General features: G+C 37.7%; 1 protein-coding gene, 1 non-coding gene and 1 pseudogene across 2 annotated transcripts; 1 reads left to right on the forward strand and 2 right to left on the reverse strand.

Moving 5' to 3' along the window:
• Window positions 1-469: 469 nt before the first annotated feature.
• Window positions 470-2934, reverse strand: LOC145064528 (WD repeat-containing protein 26 homolog pseudogene; annotated as a pseudogene).
• A 6514-nt stretch (window positions 2935-9448) lies between these two features.
• On the reverse strand, window positions 9449-10447 carry LOC145052249 (uncharacterized). The gene has a single exon (XM_079000036.1). The coding sequence runs from the start codon at window positions 10445-10447 to the stop codon at window positions 9449-9451; it is 999 nt and encodes a 332-aa protein (XP_078856162.1).
• Window positions 10448-11594: 1147 nt separating this feature from the next.
• LOC145080646 (small nucleolar RNA R71) lies at window positions 11595-11701 on the forward strand. Its single transcript, XR_013695240.1, has one exon. It is a non-coding gene; the product is annotated as a small nucleolar RNA R71 (small nucleolar RNA).
• The last annotated feature ends 1241 nt before the right edge of the window (window positions 11702-12942 follow it).

Genomic DNA, 12942 nt, shown 5'->3' on the forward strand with positions numbered 1-12942 from the left:
AATTACATTTCATCTAGGAAATTGTTACCTCTCACTTACCCATTAAATCTACATTTCACCTAGGAAATTGTTACCTCTCACTTACCCATTAAATATAATGAAAAGGTGTTGATAAATAGACATCTCACTTACCCTTTAACAAAAGTCAGCCTATCATTAATTATTTATAATTATTTTTTCAAAAAGAACAATACAATTTCAACCGATAAAAATAATTGAATTATTAGGTAACGGTGTGTATGTGTGTGTGAGGAGGTGTTCACAGGTCCATCTTAGGCCACCCCATAACCTTATAAGTTGAAATGTATACCTAACATTTAAATATTAGTTGGTACATTTGTCGAACTAACTTAAGATTATGGGACCTTACACTTGTGAATGTGATCTTGTCAATCAATACCCTTGTCCTGGTTAATATTCTTGTCCTCTCATGATACCTATAGTCCCATTTATGGATTTGCTACCGACCTTGTAAGTTTCACAAACTATTTTTGATAATCAAAATGTGATAGGCATTTACAATTACATTGACATCAGTCTAAAAAACACAAGGGCACAAAAAACTCGAATAGCAAACAGAACATATTCAGAGTAGTACTAGCATAAACAGATCAAACACTAAACACCAAGAAAATAAACTGTACATCAACACCATTTCTCAGGTGTATACACACATGATATCATTCAATCTTTTTTGCGCTCAACTAAAAACCCCAATCTGTTTGATCAGATATTAAATTTCAAATCTCATATTTCAATCCGAGACATACGATTCGTCGACTTCTATCAATGCATGTGCATTTAACATGTTCACGTCTACATGGTTCAGACCCCATATACGTATGGTTCGATCGTCACTAGCCGATGCCAACATATGTGGGTTCACCGGGTTCCAACTAGTACAGTTCACAGCTCCAGAATGACCTTCAAGCCTCTCTATGACATCACCCGTATCTCTATGCCATATAAACACCCGAGAATCTTCACTCCCACTAGCCACAAATCCTTCCCCAAGTCCACCAAAACAAGCCCTAACCACAAATCTTGAACATTTATGACCTTTATACTTGCCCAAAATCCTTATACTTCCTTGGATACTCCATAGATGTATTTCTTGATTCACCAGACTCACCAGTAAGAACTTGTTGTCCTTTGATAAAGAGAAGGAAACTATGTTATGATCTTCTTTTATTAATCGTTCGTCTCCTGATTCTCTATTGAATATAAGTATCATAGTTTCCCGACAAATTGAAATTATAAACTTCCCATCGCCCGTTATTTGTAAATCAGAAATCCTAAGGGTTTTTTGCCCCTTCCAAGATTCCAACTCATTCCCGTTTAAATCCCACATTGTGATACTTTTATCGTTAATTCCCGTGAATACCCTTTGGCCATCCGGAGACCACCCACATGAGATCATCCCGAGGTCATTTTTGTCATAAACATATAGTACTTTGCCGGAAAACACGTCCCACCGCATCACCACCTCCTCCACGCCACATGTGAGGAGCTGATTGTCACAGGGACTCCATGAAACACACGAGACTGATTGCTTGTGGCCCAATAATTCGTATTTAATTTTGAGTTTGCCATCAAGATCAACATCCCATATGACTGCGGATCTATCTTTGGAAGATGAAGCCAAGAATTTACCGTTGTGAGAAAACTCCAAGAACCAGACTTCATCGCGATGATGGCATAGAATCTGTGATGTGTGTAAGGGAATCTGACCTTTTCCACAGTTATGATCGATGAATAATGATGTATCCCCGTTTAAAGAATTGTGAAACGAACAAGAGTCACGTTGCAGGTCTACGGCTTGTTCTAGTAAATGTAGCAGTCGGAGTTCTGGGATCATAACATTTGGGGGAAATAACTTCTGTAAATCACGGAGAACCTCTGATCTGGGCTTCGGTTTGATCGTTCTTTGATTTGAAAACAACAAGAAGGAAGAAAGCTCACAAATACGATTCACGTTTATCGAAAGAGGCGATATTTCATTTCTTAATGCTCTTAGAGCGTTTTCTACCTTGTGCTCATTCAAAAGTTGAAGAAACTTCTGCTCTAAGATAACAAACGACGATGATTTGACAACAGATTCGTCCAGGCCGGATATTTTTCTCAATGAATTTAAGCTTTCATCCCAATTACCATCGAGAATCTGTTGGGTGAATTCAGTAACTTCAGATGAAGAAAGAGTAATGCCTGATTCTTTCTCGAGATATTCACCAGTTTTTTTATACCCAAGAGAATGTAATGACTCGGCAACCAATCTAACGAATTCGACTTTCCTAACTCCCTTGTAGCCGATTGTATCATCGGCTAGGGATTCAGCCATTGGAGAGTCAAGATCGGAAGATTCAATAATATCACTAGGCGACGACGACGACGATCGTTTCACTTTTATGCGTTTTGATGGTGGTTGATTAGCCTCAACGCCTCCCATGAAATGCACACTCAGGTCATATACAAGAAGGAAATCAGATGGATAAATAGAAGAAAATCAATAAACCCAATTCAGATTATAACTAATTTGAATTCAGAATCAAGAATTGATCCGGGATTTAAGAAACAATGTAATGGATTGTGTGTTATCAGATGAATAACATACCAAAGTCTTAAGGAGAATTTTAGAAGTAGATATAAAAGAAATGAATGAAAGAAGTTACGTGAAGTAACGTGGAAATTTGTTTTACCGGCGATGACGATGGCGTGTGAAATTGAGAGATACTCAGATGAAAGAAAGAGTTTCGAACCAGAGAATCGGGTAAAATGGTTCGACGTAGCGATGAATGTTGGACGGCGGTCGGCGGCGTTGGGTGGTGGGTTTAGTGATGAAAACCAATTGGATTGGTACTTCCTGAGAGAAGAAAAATCATAGAAAAAGCAAAAGGATTAATAAGGGGGGAATACACGTGGGCTTAGAAAGAAACACACAACACAGCAATGCTGCCAAAGTTACGGGCAAAATGGTATTGTAGACTTATATTTTAGGTAAATGTTATTAATATTAATGCCCATGTTACATCTTTTGGTTTAAATTGTTTTTCTTTCTTTTAAGAAGTACGAAATGTTATTTGACTGGTTAAATAGGTTCGTTTACCTGCTTTAAAACGTTTCCCACAACAGTACCCAATCCACGTAACATATTAAGTCAACTCTAAGTAAACTCGATGTACATGTCATTAAGTTGAGTCCGAGTCTTTGCTTGGGCCCTAAGGGTTACTATGGACCCTACGTTCTTAAAAGAAATGGTATTTTCAAGCAAACCCTAATTGTTTATTCCCATTTTCGGCCAAACCAAATCTGACAAGCAGACAACTTTCGTTTTCATGATAATCATGAGATGGATACCTCACCACCACAATCACCTGATTCCATATCGATAAATTCTCGTGATAGGCTCAACTTTGGAAACTTGCACACTATCTTTTGCAATTACGGGGTATAGATTGTTGAGCAGAAGATCGAAGTCGATTAACCGAAGGAGGAAATGAGTTGTGATATGGTCATTACGATGGTGGATTCGCTCGTTATGCAACATCGTTTAGAGGTACAAAGAAAAAGTTACAATCTTTGACTGTGTTTGTGGTGAGAATGATGGTGATGATGTTTGGTTTCATGGTGGAGAAAGTTCACTATCTAATGAAGAAGTGATATTTAAGTGTCGATGTGTTTCTTTTGATTAGGTATGGTTGTGTTTGTGTTCTTTACATAGTGATGTGTTTGTGTTAGGGTTAATGTGCTATGTTGTTTTTAGTGGTGTCTTGCTTATGTTGTGGTGGTGGAGGTTGAAGACCTGGATAAACACAGACAATTTTGTATAAACAAACTAAATGTAACCTTGTTCATCGAAATGGAAACGAAGACCTAACTAAAGTCAGGTTCTGTTATGGAACGTGTTTGTTTTAGATTAATAGTATTTAAATTTTAAAATAAGGTTTTCTAAGACACTAACCCTCATTCAATATTGTTGGGGGTAATTGATGTGTGTGAACTCAACTAGTTTTAAACCTACTTTTAATTATAAAATTAACACACAAAGGCAATGGACCTACCAATTGTGGTGTAGCTAAATAAGTAGGGTATCGAACTCATGGAACGGAAAATTAAAACAAATAACTAATATTATCTAAAAACAAGTAATAAAAGGAAAGGTTTTCTCTAGTTTTGCAAGACTAGAAAACTTAAATAAACTAACTAACACGCAATTTAACTAACTAGCAGCTAAAACAAGTTATTACCACTAAATTCAATAATTAAGAGGACTAATGTTTAGGTTTGACTCATTTGATCCCATAGACTATTTTATACTGCATATTTTGGATTAATTCATCATTGGTTACCGATTGAGGTGATTAGATTCACATTCGTTATTACTAATCCTTAGAAAACAAATTAATTCAAGCAATGGTCAGTTGTCTAAATTAATGAATTTCCTAGATATTGATTCGGGTTAAGTAAGACTTGTAGTGGTTAATTAAGTTGGTCATTCAATTAACTTCTTGCTGATGGTTCGTCATACAAGCTCACACATTAACTTACCTATCTTCTAGTTAATTCTAGTTTCACGTTCGTTATTCCTAGACATACAACTATGTGATCACGTAAATCATATGAAATTAATAACTAAGAGATGTTCATACAACTTAATTACTGATTTATTAACAGAAGAATAGTTATTATTAACATATAAGGTCTTTAAACATAATCACCGATTAAAATTAATCATAACCGTAAAATCAATCCATGTTCACAAAATCATCTACCCTAAACAGAAGAATAAGGGTTTAGTTCATAATTGCAGTGAACTTAAACTCAAAAATGAAATTAAAGAGTTTAAACATGATTCAAATCAAAAGATCACTAAGAAAGTAAGAATAAACTAAAGTTGCCTTAATTCTCTTCAAGATTGAAAGTAGGGTTGATTCCTCTGCTTCTCACGACCTAACAGCACCTTCAATCGTAATTTTGCCTCCTAGGGTTCCAGAGAAGTCCCATCTCGATCTCCAAGTCCATATTTATATTATTCTGGAAACAAAGGTGACTCGTCGAGTTAGTGACCGACTCGTCGAGTCCCTCATTAAAAATCCGTGTACAGCAAGGACTTTTAGAGCTTCGCGAACCTTCGACACGACTCGTCGAGTAGCTATCCCTACTCACCGAGTCCTTCTTGTTTTTGGCATTTTTCTTCCTTGTTTCACTCCCCGAACTTCCAATTGCTTATCCTGCTTCCTTTAGCTTCCAAGCATATCTTTTGGACTGCAAATATAATTCCAATACCATTAAGTATCTTTTGTCCATAAAATGTAAATAATTAGCCGAATAATGATAAGAATCTATACTAAATCCATAGCTAAATATGCACATATCAAAATACCCCACACTTGACTTTTGCTTGACCCCAAGCAAAACTGAATTTTAGCACACTAATATTATATAAGATAATTCTAATCAAACTCAGCCATTATGCCAAGACCTCAACGCATGCATTTGTGTCTAAAATTTTTCCTAAGGACCCCCTCAATTCTAAATACTAACAATCCTCATAAACACTCGCCCACTTCTTTCGAATAATGCTCATTTTATGCATCCCTCCGAATCCATCAGCAGAAAACCTCCTAACCTCAAGGTATTTTTGGTTGAGCAACCCAAGCATACATAAAGTAGAAAATTACAATTCTTGATACCCTCATACAACTTTTTGGAATTCTTCACTCTTGATAATTTGACTTTAATTTCCTTGAATTCACCGTCTTTTGATTTTTCGGTATCTTCAACTTTTGAACTTTTGAGATTTTGATCTTTGATCTTCATACTTTAATCTTGATAGCTCCAAAAATTCTAACAACTTTTTATTGTAATTCCCTCTCTTTTTTTTCATGTACTCACTTTTTTTACTCAATACCTACATGCTTAAGCAGGGGCGCTCAACTTCAACCCTTATTGGTTAAAAATAATAATTTTCCTGGAAACATTTAAAGTACACGATGCTAAACATTTTGCATCCCTCAAACTAAGCGAGGTTGTGTTTTGGTCCCATGATTTCACTAGAATAAAGGGGACCACAAATGCACTAGAACGTGTATAGGCTCAACTAAACATTTGGGTCTTCAAAGAATCATCAAACACAATACTAGCATGATTCCTAATTGCTTTTACCAATATTTCCTAATTTAACCCTAGCAATTTTAATGCAAAATTTTCAAAATTTAACTAAAATTTTAACTAATGTAACCAACCCCTACCCCACACTTAATTTATGCAATGTCCCCATTGCATGTTGTGCATGAAAACTTAAAAGTAAAGAGAGAATTGGAACAAACTCCAATGGGATAGTAGTTGCGAGGTTTATTTTCTTCTTTGAAAGCTCCATCTTCAATTGACTTTAAACATGGGAACAACTCATCCATGTTTTGGGTGTCAAATCTTGTGTGGTACAGCTCCAAATATGCAGGAAAATAGTCTTGAAAAATCTTTGGGAAATAGCTTTGAAAGAATATGAGTAAACCCATATCAAAGATGGTCAAAATCCAAATGTTGATAGTGAAATATCAAGTGACTCGCCGAGTAAATACGGCTGCTCGACGAACAAAAGGACTTTTAGCAGAAAAGTTATGGTTTCGCAAGCGGACTCGCCGAGACCAAAATATGCACTCGGCGAGTACATCGCTAAGTGATAAATATGTCTTCTATGTTTGAATCTACTGCTGTGGTTGGGTATAATAATTTAGTGTCTTTCCTTCATTTTTCTTTAATAAGCAACACTGTTAAACCCTCTCTTGACAACGGACTCAACCTTAAACTCAAAAATAGCTCATTTTCTTCTAGACCCGACCCTTACTCTCGCCTTCACACTTGAAACTCTCGCATGCATCCTAGCCTCAATCTGAAAATAAGAACAACCACAAGTGATAAAAACAAATTCCTACTTAACGTCCTAAAGGTTAGAGTTCCAAACAACCAAAACAAGAACAAACAAAACAAATTGTTTTTAAACATCCAAATTAAACACAAAATCAAACTTCAATCTTCATCTTCCTCTTCATCTCCTTGCAGCCCACTCCCTCCAGCTTGGTTTCTCCTTGCTTGCATTCTTTCATCCCAACTTGACACATATGGGAATCCGGGTCCCGGCCTTGGTACGAAATTCATTCGTTCAAATAAATAAACAAATGACTCGTTAATATAATTGACGCCTCTCCCAAGGTCGTCTTGGTACCTTCTCAACTCAATGTTATACCAATCCATGGGTAACTCTTCATCCACCGGAATAACCAGTAGGTCTTCCCGGACTCGCTCTCTCCTTTGTCTCACCCGTCTTCCCGGTTTCTCCGACACTAATGGTTCATCATCATTGGGGATAGAAATATGCCCCCCACCAAAATCCTCAATAATTCTAGCTCTCCTGAATAATGTTGTGCTAAAGGGAGGACTACGAATCATTGTTAACACTTGTGCCCCTTGTTGGTCCAAAATACCATAAGTCCTTGCAAGCCTCGTAACAAACATGCCCCCGTTAATCTTTGAAGTAACCCGCTCCTTGACTGCCCCTTTTGCTAAATATTTTGCCATACAATATGGAAAATTGCAAAAGACATTAGGAGTGATAATACTCCACATGTAGAAAATGTCAAGAGTAGGGACTTTATCGTCATCCATTCGCATGTTAATAGAACTTGCGATCAAACGATGTATCAAACGATGAATCGGGGAACGGATGCTCCCCTCTTGGGCGGATGAAGGAATGTAAACCCGTTTTGCATTTGTGGTCCACAAAGTAGATGCAACCACCTCTTCAGGCAAGTCTTTATGGCACTGTTCCAAGAATGATTCAAAAGTCTAAGACATTATCACATGTTGATCATAAATACCAAGCCTCCATGCCAGCTCTGCAATGTTATACTGATGCAAGTCTCCTCCAAGACAGAATGAAATAACATTTGGACTATAGTAGTCATTGCCACCCCAGAAGGAGATGGTGGCAAAGAACTCCCAACACAGCTCTTGATACACGAGTTCTTGAAGCTTGAATAATTGAATGCACCCGTCACAAATTATTGTTACCCCATTAACCTCAACAGATTTGACCAAATAACGGTTCAGCTCTTCCTCCAACCCAGCTTGTCCTATCCATGCCCAATCTAATTCATTAGGAACATAAATCTCTTTGTGCTTCAATGCCTCCAGCTTGTTTTTTTGCACGTGCAAGTGAAGACTTTGAAGTTATTTGAGGAAAATTAAGCCAATGAATGTCCCCATGGCTGCCTCCTCTTGAAGTTTGTCCCCTCCTGGACATGTTTTCTGCACAACACAACCAAGTAAACCACAAACAAAGCACAGGAAAATAAAAATTGTCAGATTCTGGCCATCAACAGCATGGACTCGCTGAGTCCACGAACAGACTCGGCGAGTAGGAAGAACATCGCGAGTCCAGATCTACTGGAGGGAATTAACCAACCAAACTTATAAATTACTCTAGGGGTTTGCTTCGGTATGTCCCAGGAGCATAAATATTCAAGTAATTTTGTCTAAACGTCCTAATTTAACAAGAACTCAAAACCCTAAAATCCAAGTTTAGTCAAAATTGGGATTTTGCAAAAATTAAAGTTGTAAATCTACCAAAGATTGTAGCTTTTACAAGATTAAGGGTGAAAAAGATTACCTTTGAGTCTAAATGGAAAGAAACTAGAAGAAATCAAGATGGAAACTTGAGAGGAACTTGCTCTTCGTGCAAGGATGGCGGTTGGATGAATTGGTGAAAGTGTTTTACAATTAGGGTAAAACCTCTTTTACAGAATGTAAAAATAAAAGTTTTTTTTCGAGTAAATAAGTGGACTCGCCGAGTAGATAAACCTACTCGCCGAGTAGTAACGCGATTCCGCGTATAATCGAGACTTAACAAATGGACTCGCCGAGTAAGTTGAGGGACTCGACGAGTTTTTTCATTTTGTTAAAAGTTTTGAGTGTAAATTTTAAAATTAAATGCCACCAACCCTACACTTGAGAATTGCTTGCCCTCAAGCAATCATTTATGGATAAAAATGAAGATTGAAATAGGAAAATCCTAAATAAAACCTAAAAAAACGAAAACTAAAACGGAAAAAGAAAAGAAAAGCAAACTCTTTTGTCGGGTTGCCTCCCGCTAAGCGCTTCTTTTTGAGGAGTCGTTAGCTGGACTCCATCTTGCTCACGTTGCTGCTTCTTCCTCCATGAGGATCTTCTTCTTTAATCTTTGTACTTTGTATTTCGTCTTGTAGAGATGGATTTTCCTTTTATAAGCCTTTCTCAAGTTTTCCATCCTCTTTTTCGCAGCACTTTCTTCAGCTTTACGCTTCACCCCTTTACCATGCTTGTTCCTCTCCATTCTTTCCTTGCTTGCCTTTTTGTTTATTACAGAATCCGATGTTGTGAAAGTCAACGCGTCAAATTTAGTAGAGACAATGGCCTAAGGCTTGGTCCTTTTTCTTTTGGTCAACACTTCGTCTCGATCTAGCATTTGTGATTCAATTGGATAATGGTGGTTTTCATCTTCTAAACTTCCCTCATTCTTCTCTTGGACAACCTCATCACCTCCCATGATTGCTTCAAGAAGTGCCAAATGTGCATTCCCAATATTGATAACATCTTCAATATCCTCATTTTCCTCAAGAAGGTTCTCAAAGTGATAAGGTAAAAGTTGCACATCTGATTTAGTAAGGGTACTAATGGGTTGCAGAGTAAAAATTGCACCAGAATTAAATTTTTCGAATGTACTCGTCGAGTCAGCAGGTATGACTCGGCAAGTCGGTGAATTTTGAATACTTCTTATGCTTTCTTGATAATCAACTTCCTTGATCAGCCTTTCTATCTCATCTAAATCTCCCTTAGTATCAGAAGTATCCTCCAAAGATAACAAGAATTGATTAGGATTGCTTTCTTGCAAATATGCAAGCTCCTTTTCTAACAATTCATCATCCAAATCTAGTGACGAAACCTTTTCTTCTCTCGACCCTTCTTGCGTATCTTTTTGCTCAGCTTTAAAAATTACCGATTCATCACCTACTCTTAATGTTAGCGTAGATTCACTCATATCTAACAAAGCATAAATGGTATTCAAAAATGTTCGTCCAAGGATGATTGGTACTTTAAGATCCTCCTCCATATCCAATAGTATGAAGCCAACCGGAAATACTAGCTTATCCACCTTAATAAGAAGGTCTTCACACACTCCCATTGGATGTATTATTCTCTTGTCGGCCAAGTGGATCTTCATGTGAACAGGTTTCGGAATCGGGAGGTTCAACTTTTGGAAAAAAGAATATGGCATAATGTTAATACTTGCCCCCGAATCGGTCAATGCTCGTGTAGTCATGATGTTCCCAAATTGGCAAGGCACGGTTATGCTTCCCGGATCACCCCTCTTTTCTGGTAGTTCATTCAGCAATACTTCAGCAACTTCTTCCATATTTTGTCTAGTAGAAAAGAGGATCTTAAGCAAAGTTGCATACTTGGGTGTTTGAAGTATTATTTCTACGAATGGAATATTTACTTGGAGGGTCTTTATATGCTCCGCAAATCTTCTATAGCATTAAATCTGGTAATCAGGTATGGCTGGATCGGGAATGGCAAAGGGGGCATGTAAGGTTTCAAAAGAGAGCAATTTTTCTCATCAGGCCTCGGAATCGTCGAGTCCATGTTGCCGACTCGACGAGTCGAGTCGGGTTTACTCGATTTCCAGTCAGTTGCCTCTTCTGTTTGCACCTTATTGATTTTCTTCTGGATAGAGGTCATAGGAGTGAAAATTTTGTCAGAATCAGTGGTTATTACATTTAGATGTGCCATTCTTGGATTTTGTTCGATATTGCAAGGAAGTTCATTGGGTGTTCTTTGATTGATTTGTTATGCAAGCTGACCTAGCTGTTTCTCAATGTTATGAATAGAGGCTTGTTGATTCCTAAGAAAATTCTGTTTATATTTCATCTTAGCTTGATGGTCTTTAAGCATTATTCATTGCTCCTTCAATTCAATGTCGGTATCATTATGCCTCTTCTCGGATGCAGCTACAAACCTCGTGAAAATTTCTTCCAAATCAACTTTCTTTTCCATAACCGGTTCCTCCTTTTGATAGAAACCCCTATCTTTTTGCTTGTATTTCTCCTCCTTTTCCTTTTTGTACTCATCATACGGGAGCCATTCCTTCTTGGGTTTCTGCCGATTATCATCATATCTATCACCACTTAAATAGCATACTTGCACCTTCCGGTTCCCATTCTCGTCCAAATCACAATCTTTAGTGAGGTGAGGCCCTCTACAATTCTCACATCCTACCCGGATAGCGTGGATGGATTGGTCCATCTTATTCATTCTTTGATGTAAACTCTCTAGTTTAGCCATCACTGCCTCCATATTATCGTTAACAGTGTTCACCACCCCCCCCCGATTTAGCTCATTCCTTGGGTTATGATATTCTCTAGAGTGCTTAGGGAATTCTTCAATTAACTCCTTGATTTCTGGGGGGTGGCTTCTTTGTGAGAGGTCCTTGCGAATCAAGAAGCTGCCTTGTGGTTACATTCACTCCATCATTGAAAATGGAGACTTCTTGTTGACTATTTAGATCATGATGCGGGCAGTTTCTTAGCAAGCCTTTGTATCTCTCCCATGCCTCGTATAAGGATTCTCCAACTTGTTGTTCAAAGTTAGCAATAGCTTTCTTTAATTTGGCTATCTTTGAGGGAGGGAAAAATTGATCAATAAATTCTTCTTTCATCTTAGCCCATGTAGTGATGGATCCGGGAGGGAGTGACTTGAGCCAATCTTTTGCAGCACCGTTGAACGTGACGGGAAGCATACGAAGCAAAATGGTTTCACGAGGCACATTTGGAACATTGAAGTAATCGGCTAAATCATTGACCTCGTCTAAGTGCTTGTAAGCATCTTCGTGATCTTTCCCATAGAAGGGAATCTCCTTAAGTTGAGCAATTATGTGGCCTTTTAGCTCGAACGTGGCTGTCGCGGGAATCACGGGTTGCACTAGTCCTGGGCCGGCATCGTCATGTATCCTCTTCTTCCATTCTCCCATGGTAACTTCATCGATGTTAGCCATGGGGTTAGCTGGTCCGCCTTCAAAGTCGCCCTCTTCCTCGATTTCAGATTCGTAATCGTACTCAATCTCGGCTTCTTTTGTATTGTCTTCAAAACTTTCTAATTTACTGCCTTCGCTTTGTTGACTGCTGGCCTCACCTACTTTCTTGTCCTTTTTCTTACTAAAGACAGCTTTTAGATTCTTCAACGGTGAATTCTTCAATGTTGCGGTTTCTCCAATGTTCTTGCCCTTGTTTTTCCTTAGAGCGGATTCTGGGTCTTCGTATGGAGGAACCAGGGGTGTGTTAGATCATCGGGTCATATAATGCCTACAAACAAAACAAGAAAAAAGCGTAAAAAGAACAAAAATAAATAAATAAATAAAACGGAACTGTGAAACAGTGACGGACTCGCCGAGTAGCTTCGATTGCACTCAGCGAGTTCAAGCAGAAACAGAAAAATAGAAAAAAAAATACTTACTAACTTCTAAAAACAGAAAATTATTAAAACTTATCCTAATTACTAAATTAATTAAGAAGTAACTTTGCGTAAGATAAATTACACACAAAGGATCGATAAAATTAGAAATTAATGTTAATTTTTGAACCGTTCCCCGACAATGGCGCCAAAAACTTGATGTGTGTGAACTCAGCTAGTTTTAAACCTACTTTTAATTATAAAATTAACACAAAAAGACAGTGGACCTACCAATTATGGTGTAGCTAAATAAGTAGCGTATCGAACTCATGGAACAAAAAATTAAAACAAATAACTAATATTATCTAAAAACAAGTAATAAAGGAAAGGTTTTCTCTAGTTTTGCAAGACTAGAAAACTTAAATAAACTAACTAACACGCAATTTAACTAACTAGCAGCTA

Source organism: Lactuca serriola, chromosome 1 (genome assembly GCF_051521515.1).
Source record: "Lactuca serriola cultivar US96UC23 chromosome 1, Lser_US96UC23_V15, whole genome shotgun sequence".
NCBI lineage: Eukaryota > Viridiplantae > Streptophyta > Magnoliopsida > Asterales > Asteraceae > Lactuca > Lactuca serriola.